The sequence below is a fragment of the Microcaecilia unicolor genome, chromosome 14, assembly GCF_901765095.1.
Source record: "Microcaecilia unicolor chromosome 14, aMicUni1.1, whole genome shotgun sequence".
Lineage (NCBI taxonomy): Eukaryota > Metazoa > Chordata > Amphibia > Gymnophiona > Siphonopidae > Microcaecilia > Microcaecilia unicolor.
This window is the reverse complement of record NC_044044.1, coordinates 52,737,304-52,758,022: the sequence shown is the minus strand read 5'-3', so window position 1 is coordinate 52,758,022 and position 20,719 is coordinate 52,737,304. Positions and strand designations below refer to the sequence as shown.

The following is a 20,719-nucleotide window of genomic DNA, read 5'->3' as shown; positions in this document are numbered from 1 at the left end:
CTGATAAAACACCCCCATTGCCCCCCAAAAAGGTTTTACTGGAGAACCCCACCAAAACACACACACTTCCCATCTGCCCCTACTCTGGGGCCATCTGCCTTCTCTTCTCTAAGTGCTCACTCTCTCATTTCTCCACCTCAGTTCTTCTCTTGCTTTTTCCATGCTGACAACCCCTGAGCAAGGGTGAAAGGGTTTAAGAATGAGGTAAAGGGGAAATTTTGTACTTTTCCCTCTGATGGATGGATGGAGGGAGATGGAGAGAGTGAGATTGGGGGAAGATTGGCTGATTGTGGAAGAAGGGAGAGTGGTGGAGATGGGCTCTTAAAGGGAGAGAGAGGGTTGGGGATGGGCTGATGGTGGAGGGAGAGGGAATGGTAACATAGTAGATGACGGCAGAAAAAGACCCGCATGGTCCATCCAGTCTGCCCAACAAGATAAACTCATGTGTATACCTTACCTTGATTTGTACCTGTCCTTTTCAGGGCACAGACCGTATAAGTCTGCCCAGCACTATCTTTGCCTCCCCACCACCAACCCCCCTTCCCCCCACCGGCTCCACCACCCAATTTCGGCTAAGCTTCTGAGGATCCCTTCCTTCTGAACAGGATTCTTTGTTTATCCCACGCACATTTGAATTCTGTTACCGTTTTCATCTCCACCACCTCCTGCGGGAGGGCATTCCAAGCATCCACCACCCTCTCTGTGAAAAAATACTTCCTGACATCTTTCCTGAGTCTGCCCCCCTTCAATCTCATTTCATGTCCTCTCGTTCTACCTCCTTCCCCTCTCCGGAAAAGGTTCGTTTGCAGATTAATACCTTTCAAATATTTGACCGTCTGTATCATATCACCCCTGTTCCTCCTTTCCTCCAGGGTATACATGTTCAGTAGTAGTAGTGATCATAGGCTGATGGTGGAGGAACTGGCAGGGGAGTGTGGGGGGAAATACAAAGAAAAGAAACTAGTGTGTTTCAGAGTATTTATTTATGATGATTGTATCCCACGTTATCCAGAGCAAGTGTGGCTCACATTAAACTGACAAGTTCAGATTACATTACATTAAATATACATTCAAAGTTCATGATAGTACAGTGCAATGAGAATAATATAGTAGAATTAACAAGTATACTTGCGTTTATTGGAAGCCAGTGTAACTTTAACAATAAAGGGGTCACTTTGCAGTGTCAGTAGTGACATTTTTAATCTTGCATAAATGGCATTACAGTAGTCAAATTTAGATACTACTACTTAACATTTCTAGAGCGCTACTAGGGTTACGCAGCGCTGTACAATTTAACAAAGAGAGAGACAGTCCCTGCTCAAAGAGCTTACAATCTAATAGACAAGTGAACGGTCGGTCCGATAGGGGCAGTCAAATTGGGGCAGTCTGGATTCACTAACGGTAAGGTTAGTGCCGAACGCAGCATTAAAGATAGTACTAGTGATTGAGTTACGGATCTAAAAATTGAGCTTGGAAAGTATGGTCTCAGTATTTTTAGTTTCCATAGTGAATTGAAGGTAACGGACACTATTTTAAGTATCTGAGGTTCAAACGATTATCAGTTATTACACCTAGAATTTTCATGGTGGTTTCTAAAGGGTAGATTATGTTATCAGCGACAAAATGATTTGTACTGGATGGTGAGGATTTGTTAGTATTAGAAATTTAGTTTTTTTCTCTGTTTAGTTTCAATTTGAAATTATTGGCCCAGATCTAATCCAGATTTGATTTTTGTGGTAATTTCTGTGATACATATAAGTGGTCTATGTACCTACATACATACCAGCAACTGATGGTTCACCTGCGTGCTGCAGTAGGAAGGCCTGTGTCGCTCCTTACTTAGACCCACAGATAACCAGCCGCCTCCTCCCCCTCCCCCTAAATAATACGCTCCATTTTCTCCTAGTATAACACTGAGCTAGATCTGTAGAAGCTGAAGCAGTCACTTTGTGTCGAGGTTATTTTTGTAATTGCAGTGTGCATTGCCAAATAATTTACAACAGATTTAGGTATAAAATAACAGGAACATAATTATTGGCAAAACAAAGTAATCCCAGTCATTGGAAGCCAAAAGGGTCATCTCGCGAAGGACCTCCCTCTAATTTTCCTTGGGTGGCATTCAGTAATTTTGGAACAGATAGGCCTGACCGCTCTCCACAAGCCTACAGCAGAAGGCAGACTATTATTTACAGCTCCATCAGTGTACACAGCACCGGTCAGTCTCAGAGCTGTAGTTATTCAAAAAATGCAGTCAGCGTCTACGGTGGTGTACTGAGCGAAGCCATTGTCACTTTAATTAGGGGAACAGGTGACCAGGGAACATCATCTCCGACAATTATCTGTTGACCTAGACACAAATATAGAGAAACATGTTATGGACATAGTTAGGTTGTAGATGCATGCTCTGAGACTTGCCCTGCTTCCGTTTCTGCCCCTCTGTCGTGGGGCTTATCTTTACTCCACACATCTCACTTCATTGTGGTGGTGTTGAGCTGCTAGTCTCACTTTCCTGTAGGTCCCCTCCCATCTGCTTCTCCAGGTAGTGGTCATTTATTGACTCCCCGATATCCCTTTCTTGCCAATTTCGACTCCTGGCTTTCCTTCTTTCTCAGGAACTTTAACATTCATGTTCATGACCACGCTGACCCTTATGCCTGTAAGTTTCTCGCTTTAACATCCTCATTCAATCTTTAGCTGTGCTGCACTCTCTCATTTCTCCTATCTCAGTTCTTCTCTCTCTGATCATCATCTGATGTTTCATATTTAATCCCCCTCAATCTCATCCAAGTCTGTCAATGAGTTGTCTCTTCCTATAATACAATTTTTTCATCTGTTCTGGACATTCTCTCTCCTCCCTTGCCCTGTTCTGTAAGGCATACAAACCCCAGCCTTGGCTAACCTCCAGGGTATGCTACCTACATTCCTGTGTTTAGCCTTTGGCTAAAAACTTGTGTCCATGCTGACTACTTCCATTTCAAATCCTTGCTGACCTTCCAGTCTGCTCTGACACTTGTTAAACTCTTGCATCCAAGCCTCTCCATCTCTTTGCCACATTGAACTCCCTCCTCAAAATGCCTCCCACCTCCATTCCTCCCTTCACTTTCTACTATGGCCGAGAATTTCCATGACAAGCTTCACAAAGTTAATTGAGTTCTCCACCGCGTCACCTCCATCTCCCCTTCCCCCACTTCATTCCCCCAGTCTTCCTTCACCCCCTGCCACCTTTTTCTAAAATCACAGAACAGGAAACTGTACATCTTCTATCCTCCAAACTCACTACCTATTCTTCTGATCTCATTCCATCCATATACTCAGGCACTGTCTCTCTTACTATCATCCCTTCTATCCGTCTTATCTTCAATCTTTCACTTTCCTCTGCAATTGTTCCTGATGCCTTCAAACGTGCTGTAGTTACACCACTCCTTAAAGGGCCTTCATTGGACCCTACCTGCCCTTCCAACTATTGCTCCGTCTCCCTCCTCCCTTCTTTATCCAAGCTACTTAAACATGCCGTTCACTGCCACTGTCTTGATTTTCTTTCATCTCAAGCTAATTCTTGATCCACTACAATCCAGCTTTCGCCCTCTACATTCTACAGAACACCCTTGTGAAGGTCTCCAGTGACATGTGCCTGGCCAGATGCAAAGGCTTCTATTCTGTCTTCATCCTTCCTGATCTCTCTTCTGCTTTGACTGTTGATCACCACCTAATCTTTGATACGCTGGCCTCACTTGAGTTTGAGGCTCTGTTCTGTCTTGGTTTTCCTGTTATTTTATTTATTTATTTGCTGCATTTGTACTCCACATTATCCTACATATTTGCAGGCTCAATGTGGCTTACATTGTATTGCAAAAGATATAATTATGAACATAGTAAGAGGTTTGTTCTAATTTAACATCTCTATATATAAAAGGCACTACCAACGTTCTAAATGAAGCCTCCAGCTGGAAGTGTGAAGGGGGAGAGAGATCCGGTTTCTCCCCATGAGTGTCTGCTGCCCCGCCCGTCGCTCTCTCTGTAACACAGTGAAGGAAAACACAGCAAAGCACGGAATCAAATCGCTCTCTCTGTAACAGTGAAGGACTCAGAGGGGGAGAGGGCAGAAGCCCTCACTATCTCTGTAACACAAACACCGCACAGCAGGAAACTTAACACTGAAGGACTCCACTCCGAGGGGGGAGGGGACAGAGAGCACAGGGGAAGGGGGATAGGGTAGAGGGCAGGGACACACACACTCCCACATGCACACAGAAGAAACCTTGCTAGCCCCCGTTTCATTTGCATCAGAAACGGGGCTTTTTTGCTAGTATTATTATACAACAATTGAGAAGATATGTCTGTAGAATGATTTACAAACTCTACTAAGAAGCAGTAAATATAATGATCAGAAATGATAATATGGATTAATATAATCAATTCAGAGGTATCAGTAAGTGGTTGGTTTAGATATAATTACGTTGTTAATGAGATTTCTTATTGTACTCATCGCACTTTTAGTGTATGCTGTGTTAGATCTTCCTCCACTGCTATCCTGTTGTCAGTCAGTGTACCTCAGGGCTGTGTCTTGGGAATTATTTTCTTGTCTCTCGGTATTCCCGTACTGCTCTGATCTTATCCCATGGTTTTCGGTATCATCTTTATGCTAATTTCACCAGAAATCCAGGCCCCATGGCTTACCCTGATTCTCTGACATTGCTGCCTGAATGTCCCACCACCTTTCGAAACTAAGCATGACTCGTCTGAACTTATCATTTCCCCCCCTAACCCTACCTCTCTTCTTCCCTCATTCACTATTTTGGTGGATAACACTCTAATCCAGCCTGTCTCCGTTAGCTTGTAACCTTGGAGTCGTCTTTGACTTCTCTATCGACACTTGAAAGAGCTTACAATCTATTCATTACAGACAACCAGACAATTAAGAGATTATGGAGTTTTCATTTATTATGAATATTAAAACAGGTGAATACAAGTTAAGGGTTAAAAGTAGCCTCAAAAGGTGGGCCTTTAGCCTAGACTAGTGTCAGAGATGGGAACATAATGTATTGACTCAGGAAGTCTATTCTAGGTGCCGTAAGATGGAAGGCATGGCGCCTGGAATTGGCAGTGGAAGATAAGGCTACGGATACCGCCTTGGTATGCAAATCTCTCTCGTGCATATTCATTTCCGCAATGAATATGCATGAAAGATTTGCATACAGATCTCTTTCATGAATATTCATTGTGAATATCTTGAAAACCTGACTGGCTGGGGGGTCTCTAGGACCAGGTTTGGGAACCACTGATTGACTTGAGGGATGGAGTGTAGGGAGAGATGCCGAGGAGCTGCAGAATGAATGCACATGTAAATCGGAGAGAGGAATTTGAATTCTGTATGGGAAGACAGGGAGCCATTGAAGTGACTTGAAGAGAGGGGTTATGGGAGTGTAGTGACACTGGTGGAAGATAAATCATGCAGCAGAATTTTGAACAGATTGAAGGGGAAAGATGGTTTAGTTGGAGACCTGTGAGAAGCAATTTGTAGTGATCTAAGCGTGAGGTGATAAGAGGAATGGATAGGGTTTTGGCAGTGTGCTCAGAAAGGAAGGGGCAAATTTTGGTGATGTTATAAAAAAGAAATAACAGGTTTTTAGCAACTGTTGGATACAGGCAGTGAGAAAGAAGGCTTCGGATGTGTTTGTGTACAGTGCTGTGTACATTTTTTAGCAGTTAAAAAAAAAAAGGCCCTGTGCTCTAGTTTACAAGTTCTCTCTTTCAAATTGATTCCTTGACTTCATACCCAGGTGACACATTTCTATGTCCTAAACTGCAGATCTGAACAAAAATGATCCATAATCTAATTACTTGTAAACATTCCCCCCCCCCTCCTAAAGATGGACCAAAAGACACATCGGTGGATGACACCATAGAGAAGACCTACAAGCCATCCTTGAAAACCTTGAAGAGGAAATTATGGAGAAGATGGGAATAGTGGAAACCCGCAGACCCAAGAAGTCATTTGGTACTGAATGGAGTGGGGCGTGTTTTCTTGCAGCTTGGGGATCAAGTATTTCCACGAATATTAAGCAGGTACCCTTCTGGCTGTAGCTTGGGACTGTCAGAGCACCAGCTGCCTGTGGTTTTGTAAATATAGATAGGACTTAATCATTAAAAAGCACCTCTGTAACTTAAATAAATTACTTTTTTTATGGCCTACGCATTTCCTTCTGCTTTCTTTGGGTTTACGTTCAATTGGGATCTAGCCACTAGGTTACCCAGGAAATTTTCCTTTGTAATAAACACCTCGCGCTCCCTCCTAGCCAGGAGCCACACAGATGAAAGACAAATCTAGTATCCAGATGCCCACATTTTATACACATAAAAATGTTTAGAACAGTGCTTCTGAACCCAGTCCTCGGGGCATACCCAGCCAGACAGGTTTTAAGGATATCCACGAGATGAGCAAGGAGGCCATGAATGCAAATCTGTTGTGGATCCCCTGAAAACCGGACTGGGTCAATTTAGAATAATAGCCATCAGGCTAAGTGCTTGCAAGGGTGTGTACACAGAGATGGGACACAGGCAGGGCTCTCACTTGTCTGCATAATTTACAGAACACTGGCATTTACACGCATCCCTGCTATGAGCACGTCGATACCAGGTTACACCAGCATTCTGTATTAACCAAACATAGGCGCTTACCATGCGGCCCTGGGGCACCTAGAATCAGGGGTGTGCTGGTAAATTTTTAACAATGGGCTCTCTCTCCGGGCATAGCCGGCCCTGAAATTTGGGGGGAGGGGGGAATACATGTCTCTCTCTCCCCACCCTTGTGCGGGCACGCTAGGCATACCTTTGCCGAGCCCCACCAGCCAATAAATGGACTGCCACCATTCTCTGCTGCTTGTTTCTTGCTCTGAGCAGCATGAATGGAACCTTCTTGGCGCTTGCATGAAAAGTCCCAGCCTGATGCTCAGAGTCAGAAACGAGGAGCAGGGAGCAGCAGCAGTCTATTTGGCTGGTGGGGCCAGCATCACTGCCAGCAAAGTAAAAGAGAATCCAGGAGGGGGCCCAAGCCCACATTTTGGGAGTCAGTTGTTAAAGTAGCCATGGGGAGGCCTACTTTAACAACCGGCTCCCAAAATTCTTAAAAACTTAACAAACGGCTCTCGCGAGAGCCCGCTCCAGCACACCACTGCCTAGAATCGTCCCTATGGTGTCTCCCTCCAGAGGCTGCCTCTGGCCACCAGGTGTCACTGTAGGAGCTGGGCACATGACAGTGCCTGGTTAGTTTATATTTTGGATAAAAGAACTTTGGATGCTGTTCTTCAACGGATGACTCAAAATCAATACAACTGAATATTGCAAAAACAGAAGTTATATTTATGATTCATCTGTTACTATGCCTATTAACCTATCCTTGTTAGGAGTAATTGTTCAGACATATATACAAGTGAAACATTTGGGAATTTTGTTAGACTCTGTATTCTCATTTACAACCCACGTGTAAGCTTTAAGATGCATATGCTGTGTAAATTGAAACCTTTATTTCTGTGTAGGAAGATACAGTGGAATTACAAAAGGTACACAGAAGGGCGACGAAAATGATAAAGGGGATGGGACGACTTCCCTGTGAGGAAAGGTTGAAGCGGCTAGGGCGCTTCAGCTTGGAGAAAAGACGGCTGAGGGGGAGATAGGATAGAGGTCTATAAAATAATGAGTGGAGTGAAACGGGTAGACGTGAATCGTTTGTTTACTCTTTCCAAAAATACTAGGACTAGGGGTGCATGCGATGAAGCTACAAAGTAGTAAAATTAAAACAAATTGGAGAAAATTTTTCTTCACTCAAAGTGTAATTAAACTCTGGAATTCGTTGCCAGAGAATGTGGTAAAGGTGGTTAGCTTAGCGGGGTTTAAAAAAAAAAGGTTTGGACGGCTTCCTAAAAGAAACGTTCATAGACCATTTTTAAAATGACTTACGGGAAAAGCCACTGCTTTTTTTCTGGGATAAGCAGCATAAAATGTACTGTACTGTTTTGGGATCTTGCCAGGTACTTGTGACCTAGATTGGCCACTGTTGGAAACAGGATGCTGGGCTTGATCGACCTTTGGTCTGTCCCAATGTGGCAATACTTATGTACTAATACGCAAGGCTGCTCGCAATGATGAGGGTCTCAGAAAAATACCTGCAACCCATGGCAGTGGTAGCCACAATGAGAGCTTCAAGCTTCTGGGACCTGAAGAGGCAAATTCCAGGGAGCTTCTTACCTTGGCGTGCCAAGGTCATCTGTAGTAAGGGTGGCGGAGGTGGGTTTGGCAGCTACCAGTACCAGATTCCTGGGGGAGAGCTTGGGATCAAAGAGGGGAAGCAGCTCACAATGAAAACCTGTCAGGGGAAACCAAATAAAATTTTCACTTTTTTTTTTTTTTTTAAACATAACGCTGGTTCGCTGTGGGCATATGCTTTTATGCCCCCCCCCCCCCCCACCACCACCACACCTGTCTATTCCCATTGTGTCCCTTGGGATCTTTTTCTGTGATGCATTGCCCCATTGGGAATACCAGTATTTTTGCCCTCCTGATTCATTTGTCACATGGTGGCCTCCAAGCTGGACCGCTTCAGAGATGTAGAAATAAAAGCTGACAGGTGGACGGAGTAGGTCCATTGCTTGCGCTAATTTAATACACTCGCAACAAATTTTCCAGAGTTATCTTTCCTGCCTCAGGTCTGCACAAAGGCCTCTCTGAAAAGCCAGTCCCAGTATCTGGTATCAATTGGATTTTTTTGACCACTGTGGCTGGTGTTTAAAAAGATGTCGACTGCTGGGGCTGAATATTGGCCTGATGGTTATCAAAGTTTAGATCAAAGGTTATAGAATTGCACTCGAGATTGGATTATGTTCTTTGGTATGACAATTTTGTTCCTAAATATCTTAAAATCAACTCATAATAGAATCTGGCAAGGACAGCACAGGACAGTTGCTGAGTCCAGCATAGTACGATTCTGCCAATGTGACTTGAAGGGAACCGCACAGACTTGTGAATTTGGCCTAGTGGTTAGGCTGGTGGACTTTGGTCCTGGGGAACTGAGTTTGATTCCCACTTCAGGCACAGGCAGCTCCTTGTGACTCTGGGCAAGTCACTTAACCTCTGCCTTTCCCCACTTAACCTCTTACATTGCCCCATGTAAGCCGCATTGAGCCTGCCATGAGTGGGAAAGTGCGGGGTACAAATGTAACAAACAAAAAAAAAAAAAAAATTCTATGGACCTAAATTCTAATCCACCATTGTGCTTTGTGAAAGTAGAGCTGCAAAGCCTGTGCAGCCCAGTTCTGATCCCACTCCTCCCATCATCACGCTTCGTAACTTTGAACACAGCACTTGCTGCTCTGGGTTCAAAGTAAGATCATACATTTTTCAAGGCAGAGGTTTTATAACCATGTGACGTACCTTATCTAGCACCACATATAGTGATGATTTTAATGTAACATCGCCTAGAAAATGACCTGAAAATTTAAGTACATTGTCCCTGCCATACATGTCTTAAACTTTGGAGTTGAAGGGCTCTGGATACTGACCGCTCTCCTGCAGAAATATCATTCTGTCCAACAGAAGGATTGTTTCCACTAAAGGAGCCAGCAGCAGAGCCAAACTGAAAAATGCCACCACATTCTGTTCCTGAGAAAGCATTGCCTCCACCGAGGCCTTGTCCAGAGGGACGTTGGGGTCCAATCCCACTCGGGCTAGCCCCTGACGGGCGTACCTGTGAGAGAGAAACCAGAGCACCCATCAAAGGCTGATAAGCTACACAGACAGACATCACAGGGGCTTGCAGTGTTGTTTCACTAGTAATCTGGATTATGTTACTGGACTGATGTAAGAATTATCTGGAGATGGAGGATGTATATAAACTTTTAGGACTCCATAACTCTTCTCCAAAAATTCAGATTACCTCTAGTAACATAGTAGATGACGGCAGAAAAAGACCTGCACGGTCCATCCAGTCTGCCCAACAAGATAACTCATATTTGCTGCTTTTTGTGTATACCCTACTTTGATTTGTACCTGTGCTCTTCGGGGCACAGACCGTATAAGTCTGGCCAGCACTATCCCCGCCTCCCAACCACCAGCCCCGCCTCCCAACCACCGGCTCTGGCACAGACCGTATAAGTCTGCCCAGCACTATCCCCGCCTCCCAACCACCAGCCCCGCCACCGATTACCTCTAGTAAGTTGACATGATAGTTTTCACTGCTACAGAGAGAATCCAAGCCTCACTTAAGCACTGTTACGTGTTCAGGAAACCCACCACCATGTCTTCATTTTGCTCTTTTGTGACCAGAAGCCCCTTACTCCTCTCCCAGTCTCATGAATGTTACACAGTGTAAGAGGCTTCAGGGATAACTGGATTATATGAGAACCAGAGCTGACAATATGATTTTATGTTAAGAAGCACCTACTCCCCCCCCCCCCCCCCCCAAAAAAAAAAATGAAGTTTGATTGCCCAGTTTTCCTTTTGCTTATTTAAATCTTCATAAGCACAGAGTTTGGACAGCTACCGGCTTAGATTTACCTTAAATATAATCATAACATAGGGAATGCACAGCTGACCATAAACCTCATTCAAACCTCGGCTGTCATCACTATGAACCAAATAATGACCCAGTGTGAGTTTCTTCCTGATCCATCAGCCACAGTGCAAATGCTGTAACACTAGGAGAAAAGGTGGGGAAGCTTAAAAACCTTGTGATAAATGCAGAGCACCACAGAGCCTGGCCCAACAAAGCTAGACGATTATCCTATACTGCCATAGCTATGAGAGAGATTCCCCCCAAGTAGAAGAGCACAAGAACTTGGGAAACAGAGAAACACATATTTTCAGAAGAGGAAAAGCAGGAAAAGTCACTTACTCTTCAAAGGAAAGCTCATGTGCCTTTCTTATCGTCTGGACACCCAGTCGCTTCTTGGATGGGTCTAACCCCCTAATCACTGTCTCCAACACAGCTCGAAAGCAGTGTGACCGAAGGCCTGTACTCTTGCCCCGAAGGCGTTCGGCGTACTCCTCGATGGCATGGCAGGCCACTTCACGTGATTTGTAAGAGAGCTGGTGGCCGGGGAGCTGCGCCAGCCAGGTGCTCATAGGGTAGCCAGGCTCTGAGGATTGAGCAGGCTCAGGAAAGCGACGGGGCCTCGGGACACCCGGTGGAACAGGCGTCTCAGCGGTGCTGATCTTCATGTAGCAGCAGGCCACCGAAGTGATGCCCACGATGTTGGGACACCTTGCAAAATGGCGGAGCATGGTGACACTGAGGTCACCACAAGCATGTAGTCCTGTTAGCACAAACCTGCTCTCGGGGGAGAAATAAGGTCCCGGCCGGCATGGCTGCTTTATATGGTAACAGTTTGATAACATAGAAGTTCTTCTAATGTCTGAATTCCTGGAATTGTCTGGACAGCTGTGACCATTCCAAGACCTGTGTCCATCCTGGTTTAAAGAACTTGCTGGTCTGTTTCCATTTACTTCAAGCTCTGCTGTTGTTTTACTGTGACTTTTACTTACTGATGTTTCACTGGCCACTGCTGGCAGGTCCTTCTCTACATCTGTAGTACAGGTCCTACCTTGACAAGCAAGACGCTGCTGTCCTGGAGTTATAGAGCCCAATCCGGCTACCTGGGATGGGCTAGTTATTGCTTTTGAATAGGTATGGGTTTCTAAAGACTGGTCCTTGCATAACTGGATAATAAAGTGTTCCCAGGATGCTTTGGGGTCCACCCACCCCCATACATGTCTTGGCACCTGGAGGGTAAGGCTGTGGCTGCCATCTCCACCGAGGCACTAAAGAAAACAAACAAACAAAAATTAATGCATAAAGTCACTTGCTGATCGAAGGCTTGATCCCCAAGAAGGACATTTAAACGCATACCTCCATTGCCTTCTTTCTCTCTTTCTGTAAGGCGAACCCCAGCTGCTGGTCGAACTTGGTGGCCATGGTGACCAGATGCTCATCTGCCTCCATAGCTGTGACGGACAAACCGAGGCCGAAGGACAGGAACCGGGAGAGATGGCCCTTAGATAAAATTCAAAGAGAATTATCATGCAGGAGACCAGAGGCCAAAACTTATCACATTTCCCCCCAGCACCAGCCCTATATCTGGTGCCTTTTGTAATCTCAAGTATCGCAGGTGTGTTTGTGTACACATATATGAATGTGTACATACATCGCATAGGTGCAACGAGTGCCATGGAAAAGTATAATTTACTGGGATTGGGGGGGGGGGGGGGGGGAGAAGAGAGCACATATTTCTGCATTACCCAAAATTATAAGTCATACCATGCACACCAAAGATCATTGACACTACTTATTCACATAACCTCACAGAGCCGTAAGAAGCCAAAGATTTTCTCCCTGGCCACAAAGAAACATCCGTGTTTTTATACATATATTGTGTCCCTCTTGATGACGTCCTCGACACTCCCAGATATTGTGGCATCAGAAAACACCGATCCTCCCCGCCCAGAGCCATGCAGATCATAGTGAAGCACAGAACCATAGCATCAGTTACAACACAAGATCGGCACAGACCAAATGACACATGCTATTTGTAACACCTACACCGTAGCAATTCCAGGCACAATGCTGTTACGTACGAAGAACCAGCAGATGCCACGATTTGTGTGAGAACACTGAGGAGAGGTGGTCATCAATTAAGAGACCCAAGTCTTCTAATGATTCAGTTGCATGCTGTTATAATTTGGGATGGCGGAATAACGTGCAAACCTTTGCTCCATGATGCCAGCGTTATCAGAAGGCAAGGAGCTCTCGGATCTGCGGTCGTTATAAGCAACTGCTGGAAAATCGTACCTGGCCAGATCCAACATCCACAATGCAGTCGCAACCTGTGACGTTGCTCAGCTTCTTTACTAGCTGGAAAGTGAGAGATGCAAAGATTAAAAAGTGCTTCTCCAGATCCTCAAGGAACACAAACATATGGGGACTTTGTCATAAATTTGCAACTCTGTGGAGGCTTTTATTTCCCTAACCAAAGCAAGTGTATCCTAGGAACATCTTTTAAAAATACAGACACAGAGGCCCAGCCAGTGCCGGCCCAGTTCACCTCCTGGAATAATGCCATAGACCCCAGTTGAAAACAGCCTTGCACATTCGGGTCTATCTAGCCTCAGGATTTCATTTTTTTGGGCATCAATTTTTGATGCTTCATACTCAAGTGGTCTTCAAGCTGACGTATATTTATAAGAAAAGGCAGACACACTTTGAGGAGGAAGGGGGACTTCCTAACCTAAATTTTAGAATAGTTCAGCCTATTATCTAGCTGATGAAACAGGTACCCAAGAAAATAACACTAATATTCTCTAAAACACACATGTGAATAGCAGTTAAAACACTCGGAGAAAGGTCCAAGTATATCATCAAATCTCTCTCTGTCGTCTAAAACCTGCAGCCATATATAACGTGGACTCTGCTGAATTATTACGTGGCAAGGTTGAATGTCGTGTCATGTCAAATTTAAACAAGGGCGTAGTCTTGTTTTCAAACCTCCAAGATTTACCAACTTCATCCACTCCCCCCCCCCCACTCCACCCCCGGCCTAGCATCTTAGTTACAAACTGAACTCCGAGTGCTAGGAGCTGCTCTTTCATATCCGTTTGTTTTTGAAAAATGCCAAGCTCACCTCCCCCAGCCGCCGAATCTCATGTTGTTTCTTGGGCTTCACGTGCCTCCGGAGGAGGGGTTCAAGCATGGCGCTCTGGCAGTGATTGTGGCGGAACTCTTCCAGCATACCGTTCCCCGCCTCTCTGGCTACTCGGGGGAAAGCTAACGTGTGTGCTGTGACTTTAAACGCCAGCAGGGAGAGGGGCCACACTGACCTGTAGCTAGGAGGGCGATAAAGAGGAATTGAGTGAACAAGCCATGGGTGTCTGTTAACACTCATTAATAATGTTACAAGACCTAATTTGGACTCTGTCACTAAAACAATGACATTTTACCCTGCAAAAGCAGCACTTAAAACCAAACTGAGAGGTGGAACGCAAGATTAAAGTTACATGTGATTTCGTAGCGCTTGGCTTACTGCTAACGCAACTCAATGTGGCAAAGAGAGTAGGTAATGGGAGCACTGACAATTTCTCCTATAACACCACCATGTGGCTGGTTAAAGAATAGCACAAGAAGTAGGTGTTGGTTCCAGCTGATTGCTGCATTTTCTGGCCCTGGAACGAAGGATGCACAGAAGAAACCAGAGAAAAATGACTGGAGCTCAGGACAGGACAAAAATCAAACTCTGCATACCAGATTTCCTTTGTGTTCCCGGTCTCCAGCAACAAATCAGCTAATTGGGCAGAAGGGAGGTCAGCCAGCACTGTCTGCCAAGACTGAGGCAGAGTATCCCAGAGACCGTCTGTAAAAAAACTCCTGGTGGACAAAACATATAATGGTGGTTTATGCGATGGTACCACAACATAATTTGAATACAAGAAAACAAGGGCAGATAAAGAAACACAATCTAGCGCCATGGCAGGCCAGGAAATAGCTGGGCTGGTTCCAACAGACTACAACTTCCTAGACGCCAAACAGATTGGTGTCAGCTGGTCACTGGGTATCCTAGAAAGCTGTATGTTTACATAACAACCTTGCTAGTCTTTGCAATCATTTAAACAGCTACCAAAGTGTGTACGCTCACCCACTCAGGGCAGTAGAGAAAAATGTTGAAATTAGATCTTAACTGCTAATTTTAGTTTTACAGATGTTGTTTTCGTCAACCACCCGCTACTCCAAGGACACAACCCGCAGGTTCTGGACTGGTCTGGTGAGGACACTAAGGAATGTCAAAATTCAACTTGGATCGAGTGCTTTGCAGCTGCTATGTATCATTATCATTAGCAATGCGGACAGGTGTAAGTGTGCAGACCAGATGGCAGCAGAAAATAATTTATGAGTCCACCTACTATGTTCCTAAGAACGAACACGGAGCAAAATAATCCTCGGTGCTCCCAACCCACTGCCTGAGGCTCAGCTTAGTGTAAAAAGGAAGGGGCAGTGTGCATGATGCTGCTTTAACATGTGAGTAACTTCTATTATGAAATCTACTTACGATGATGTAGGAGTCCGTAATGTAGCCGTAGATCGAAAGGACACGTGTGATATTCAGTGCCAGCTGCTTCTGCTGCTGTAGGGAGAAAGGCTGAGAAGAGAAGTTGGTCATCCTAGCAAACAAAAATAAAATAAGACTTGGGGGCCGGATGACACAGCCAGGGCATTAGCCAATTACGTTGTGCATAAGGTGGTCTTATTATTGGCATAATTATCACTTTTCTACAATTAGTATTTATCATTTCCACAGTGTACCGGACATATCTTATTTCTGCAATAAACCATATGTTGACACCCTCATAAATGTAAAAGACTGAGTGCACCCCTTCAACGTCTGTCTTGCATTAGGATCCTCACATCAAAATAAGGGGCCCAGGTTCACAGAGGTCCATTAACTGCTGCTCTTTCAGTCTTAGGACTAGGGGATAGTAGCGTAGCCAGAGTTCAATTTTTAGATGGGCCTGGAGGTGGACGGGGTGGGCACAGGCCTCGCATTTCCTCCCCACCCGCTACCTCCCCCCGCCTGCCGCCGCATTTCCTCTCCACCCACTACCCCCCCACCCCCGAGACAGCCCCCTGCACATGGTCAGTTCTGATCATTTGTACTGAACTGAAGCGCCGTTCTCCCTCCAGCACCGGCGATTCCCGTAGCCAGCCTTCTGCCAGTGCGCATCGTCGGAGCCTCTTCTCAGGCGCATCCTGCCTACTCTGCAACTTCCTGTTTACCGCAAAGGTGGCACGCGCCTGAGAAGAGGCCCTGACAACGCGCGCTGGCAGAAGGCTGGCTATGGGAATCGCCGGTGCTGGAGGGAGAACAGCGCTTCAGGGCAGTAAAAGTCAGCAGACCATGCAGACGGGGAGGGCGGGCCTGGAGCAAAAGTGGCTGGGCCCGTCCACAGTTACGCCCCTGCCAAGGGACGCTCTGCACAATTAACAGGTAGCAGATTTGAAACAAAGAAAGTGGGGGTGGGGGGGGGGGGGGGTCAGGCTGAGCATCCAGTTGTAAAGTTCCTTGCTGGTGGATGTGGCTCTAGCCAGTAGCACACCTGGATCTAGGATTTGGCCAAGTTTCATTAACAAGTATTGGCCAGACACGCATAGGGATTGGTCCTCTTTTTACTTCTCCATTTCTTGATTTCCCAGTCACTGCATCCAAACATTGATGCTACTTGTCACAGGCTCTCAGAGAAGCAAAGCCAAGAAGCGAGTCTGCGCCGAGGGGGCTAGAGCGTCGCTCGGCGGAAGCACTGACTGACCTTCCCACTCCCTTGGTCTCTATGGTTGGGTGTCGGGGCGCTTTGGTCCCTCTGATTCTTCCGATCTGCTCGAGTTAGGGAGACCTTCTGGGCTAGGGAGGGACCCTCGAATCGCCTTTTCTTTCTTGGGTGCCCGCTGAACAGCTGCTTCCGGTGTCGGGGCCTGCGCTTCCGGTATCTCTCTGTAGTTCCTCCAGCCTTGGTTTCCGGCGTCTCTTGTTCCCCCCGGCAGCGGTTTCCGGTGCTTCGGGCCTGGGTGAGTGTTGGGTCTGTGTGTGCCCCCCCCCCCACACACACATTGTCCCAAGATTGTGATGCCCCCCCTCTCCTTTCACACTGACATCTCATCCTCCGATCCTCCGTTCTCGAACACTAGCGCCACAAAGCGTACGCAGCGCTGCACAAACATAGAAGAAAGACAGTCCTTGCTCAAAGAGCTTACAATCTAATACTCTACCCCCTCTTCCTCCTCCTCCTCGCTGAGATCACTCCTTCCCACACACATCGCCCCTAGATCTTTCTCCTCCTTAACACACACACACACCACCCCCTTACTCTAAACCGATCGCTCCCTTTCATCACATACCAAGGCTCTTGCAAAGACCCAGCAACCATTTGGATCCTTTGGGTGGCTCCTAATAAATCCTCCACCTTAGGAGAGGTAGCAGGTTTAATTTTGAAAAGGTGGGGGTAGGGGGGTAGGTTATATGGTGAAATTATAACCCAGGACACCGAGGCATTGGAGCCGACTCTGTGGGTGCTTGAGCACCCCCAATCTTGAGAAAAATCCTTGTATGTGTCCAGGGAGGGGTTATTTCCATTGGGCTTAGCACCCCCAATAATTTTGAAAAGGTGGGGGTGGGGGGGTAGGTTATATGCTGAAATTATAACCCAGGACACCGAGGCATTGGAGCCGACTCTGTTGGTGCTTGAGCACCCCCAATCTTGAGAAAAATCCTTGTATGTGTCCAGGGAGGGGTTATTTCCATTGGGCTTAGCACCCCCAATAATTTTGAAAAGGTGGGGGTGGGGGGGTAGGTTATATGGTGAAATTATAACCCAGGGAGAAAATCCGCCAGAAAAGCGGAGAACTTAACCACCCCACGGTAAAGACAATGCTGCAGAAAAAGTGGGAGAGCGACCAAGGATGCCAGAAACTGGAGGAAGTTGAATAATAAACAGTTTTATTGATAAATTTGAAGACTTCAAATTTATCAATAAAACTGTTTATTATTCAACTTCCTCCAGTTTCTGGCATCCTTGGTCGCTCTCCCACTTTTTCTGCAACGAAATTATAACCCAGGACACCGAGGCATTGGAGCCGACTCTGTGGGTGCTTGAGCACCCCCAATGTTGAGAAAAATCCTTGTATGTGTCCAGGGAGGGGTTATTTCCATTGGGCTTAGCACCCCCAATAATTTTGAAAAGTTGACTCCTATGCACCCAGGCTACAGAGGAAACACAATCTGACTGGAGGGAATGCACTGCTTGATCTCGGTCTGTGGGGTCTCATCATCCTGCCAAGTGATAAGGGTAGGGAAATGAACCTAGGACAGCTCTAACAGCAAGACCACAGAACAGTATTGTTATATATTTTATTAAGATAGCTCAACAAGTGAAATTAGAGGGTAAACAGAGGCAAAGATAGACTGATAGCATGCTCAGGGCATTTTACAGCATAAGAATAGCCGTACTGGGTCAGACCAGTTATCCGTCTAGCCCAGTATCCTGCACTTGAAGAAACTTTCACAAGGAGCTATAAGTAGGGCTGGATTTTCAGCAATGTTCTGCCAAATCTTCCGTTTCCAGCCCTGTGGCTAACTTAGTATGATTGTGTTGCTGGTTATTTGATACTTGACCGGGACTCTCTTTAAAGGGGTAAAGCCAGACCAAGTATAGGTCTGGAGAGTAGAAGGTGAAACCTATATGCTTTATCAAACCATGTTGACATCTTCTCATGTTTCTCTCTGGAATTCAGTTATTTTTCTTTCTTTTCCAGATGAGAGCAGCAGTTTCTACACTTTGTACCTTGAAGGATTGTTTTTCTTTTCTATTTTAAGCAGATTTTTCCCTTTCATGCAGTTGTTTTTAATTCTTTTGGAAACAAGTTGACTGTTTTACGGGATGTCAGATTTAATTATAAATTTGGACATAAATGGCAGCCAGCCTCAATGGAAGGCCAGCCACCCCAATGAGAAGCACAAATGTTTTCTTAAGCGGCGGAGATTTTTAGAGAGAAAGGGTTTTCTGAAACAGAAACAACTCCCACAGCAGGGCCACCAGTATCGGCCTGTCAAACCAGAGAATGCCTTTGTTGGCTCTCATGGAGGCTCCAATCCATGGGAAAGGAACAAAAACATGACCGACCTAGAGTCTCCAGTTCACAGCACAGGTAAAAGGAGACCAGAGAAGAATACCAACTCCATTGGCAGCAGTGACTTGTCACATCACACCTACCAGCCAAAGCCATCCCTAACATCAAATAGTAGTCGTCATTCTGAAGAGTGGAAGCATCCTTTTCATTCCCAATTGACGAGGTCTGTTCCGAGAGAGCCTAAAATGGGGCAGGGACTGGCACAATCAAACTTATCTTCGGTCAGTTATTCTAATGCCAAAGATCGCTCCCAACCCCTTGCTGGCACGCCCAAAGTAAGTCTGCTCAGTGAGTATGAAAGCGGGCTTTTTACTGCCTGTCCCCACAAAACAGTGGCGATTGACTGTGAGATGGTGGGGACGGGACCCGGAGCACGTCACAGCGAGCTGGCCCGTTGCAGTATAGTGAGCCATCAAGGTGATGTGGTGTATGACAAATACATTAAGCCCCCGAACCCTATCACGAACTTCAGGACGAGGTGGAGCGGAATCCGGAAGCATCACATGAAGAATGCGACCCCGTTTAAGATGGCCCAGAAGGAGGTGAGGATGGAGGCAAAGAAGAGGGCTGTGAGTTTAGTTTGTAGGTCGAGATTTGTTTTTTTACTGATTTCATACATTTCACTGTAAGTATAATTTCAATTTGATAGCATTGTCGGTTCTCATAAAAGACCTAAATTAGATGGAAACCAAAAAAGAGTGAGCAAAAACAGGATCCAGAGAGTGAATCCTTAGGGACAGACCACCTTGGGAGGTAACTTGGTTTACGTAAACTAAGATATAGCAGTTGCATTTTGGAGTGCGTGTTTCTCAAGACTAAGAGGGTAGTTTTATATCATGGTGCTTGAATTTAGCCACCAGTTCTGTAATGGCTTCAGAGTGCACCTGAGCTGTTAAACTAGCATAAAAGCTTATTGGCATACCCACATGACAGGTCAATGACTGGGTTAAGTGCACCAAAGCAATGCATGCGACTGATAGAAGTTGTGTGTGTCACATGATGACACGTCTATGCTTCTCCCACATGTGCACCCCTCTTGCAATTACTAAGTAATTTTGGTATGTGCTTTATAGAGTAGCGCCTCCCACCAGAAGCTTAGCCGAGATTGGGTGGCAGAGCCGGTGGTGGGAGGCGGGGCCAGTGCTGGGCAGACTTCTACGGTCTGTGCCCTGAAAATGGCAGAAACAAATCAAGGTCAGGTATACACAAAAAGTAGCACATATGAGTTTATCTTGTTGGGCAGACTGGATGGACCGTGCAGGTCTTTTTCTGCCGGCATCTACTATGTTACTATGAGGGGCATAATCGAACAGGAGCGGCCATCTATAAGGGCGGCCATCTCTAATGACGGCCCCGTCAAGCGGCGTACCTGACTGTATTATCGAAACAAGATGGCTGGCCATCTTTCGTTTTGATAATACGGTCGGGGCCGGCCAAACCTCAACATTTGGGCTGCCCTTAGAGATGGCCACCATTGGTTTTTGCCGATAATGGCAACTAATGGCGGCCATCTCAAACCCGGCCAAATCCAAGCCATTTGGTCGTGGGAGGAGCCAGCATTTGTAGTGCACTGGTCCCCCTCACATGCCAGGACACCAACCTAGGGGGCACTGCAGTGGACTTCACAAATTGCTCCCAGGTGCATAAGCTCCCTTACCTTGGGTGCTGAGCCCCCCAAAACCCACTACCCACAACTGTACAACACTACCATAGCCCTTAAAGGGTAACGGGGGGCACCTACATGTGGGTGCAGTGGGTTTCAGGTGGGTTTTGGAGGGGTCCCATTTAGCACCACAAGTGTAACAGGTAGGGGTGGGATGGGCCTGAGTCCACCTGCCTGAAGTGCACTGCAGTACCTACTAAAAACTGCTCCAGGGACCTGCTGTGATGGAGCTGGGTATTTTTTTTTTGGATGGGAGGGGGTTTTGGGGGAGTAAGGGGAGGTCATCTGGTCAGTTCGGGCACCTTTTTGAGGCTTGGTCCAAAAAGGGACCAAGTAAAGTC

The 20,719-nt window shown here is 46.1% G+C and overlaps 2 protein-coding genes across 4 annotated transcripts in view; one reads left to right on the top strand and one right to left on the bottom strand.

Annotated features, from left to right (window-relative positions):
- Window positions 1–1,771: 1,771 nt before the first annotated feature.
- On the bottom strand, window positions 1,772–16,357 carry LOC115457475 (protein RRNAD1-like). Its single transcript, XM_030186892.1, has 10 exons — window positions 16,342–16,357; window positions 14,995–15,198; window positions 14,285–14,407; window positions 13,668–13,869; window positions 12,839–12,901; window positions 11,900–12,043; window positions 10,886–11,811; window positions 9,555–9,739; window positions 8,245–8,362; window positions 1,772–2,347 (listed from the first exon to the last, which is right to left on the bottom strand). The coding sequence occupies exons 2-10, from the start codon at window positions 15,195–15,197 to the stop codon at window positions 2,323–2,325; spliced, it is 1,989 nt and encodes a 662-aa protein (XP_030042752.1). The 5' UTR covers window position 15,198; window positions 16,342–16,357; the 3' UTR covers window positions 1,772–2,322.
- Window positions 16,358–16,514: 157 nt separating this feature from the next.
- Window positions 16,515–20,719, top strand: part of LOC115458376 (interferon-stimulated 20 kDa exonuclease-like 2) — a 42,073-nt gene continuing 37,868 nt past the window's right edge. For all 3 annotated transcript variants that reach the window (XM_030188292.1, XM_030188291.1, XM_030188290.1), the window contains exons 1-2: window positions 16,515–16,597; window positions 18,341–19,257. In XM_030188292.1, coding sequence (XP_030044152.1) covers window positions 18,466–19,257 — 792 coding nt within the window. In that variant the 5' untranslated portion in view covers window positions 16,515–16,597; window positions 18,341–18,465. The remainder of the gene's footprint in view (window positions 16,598–18,340; window positions 19,258–20,719) is intronic.

Excerpts from the sequence above, each read along its gene's own strand:
- LOC115457475 (XM_030186892.1), bottom strand. The coding sequence starts at position 15,197 with ATGACCAACTTCTCTTCTCAGCCTTTCTCCCTACAGCAGCAGAAGCAG. Across the intron at positions 8,363-9,554 it reads GATATTTCTGCAGGAGAGCG|GTTTTCATTGTGAGCTGCTT; the intron begins GTCAGTATCCAG and ends TTCCCCTGACAG. Across the intron at positions 2,348-8,244 it reads GATGACCTTGGCACGCCAAG|GTCAACAGATAATTGTCGGA; the intron begins GTAAGAAGCTCC and ends ATTTGTGTCTAG.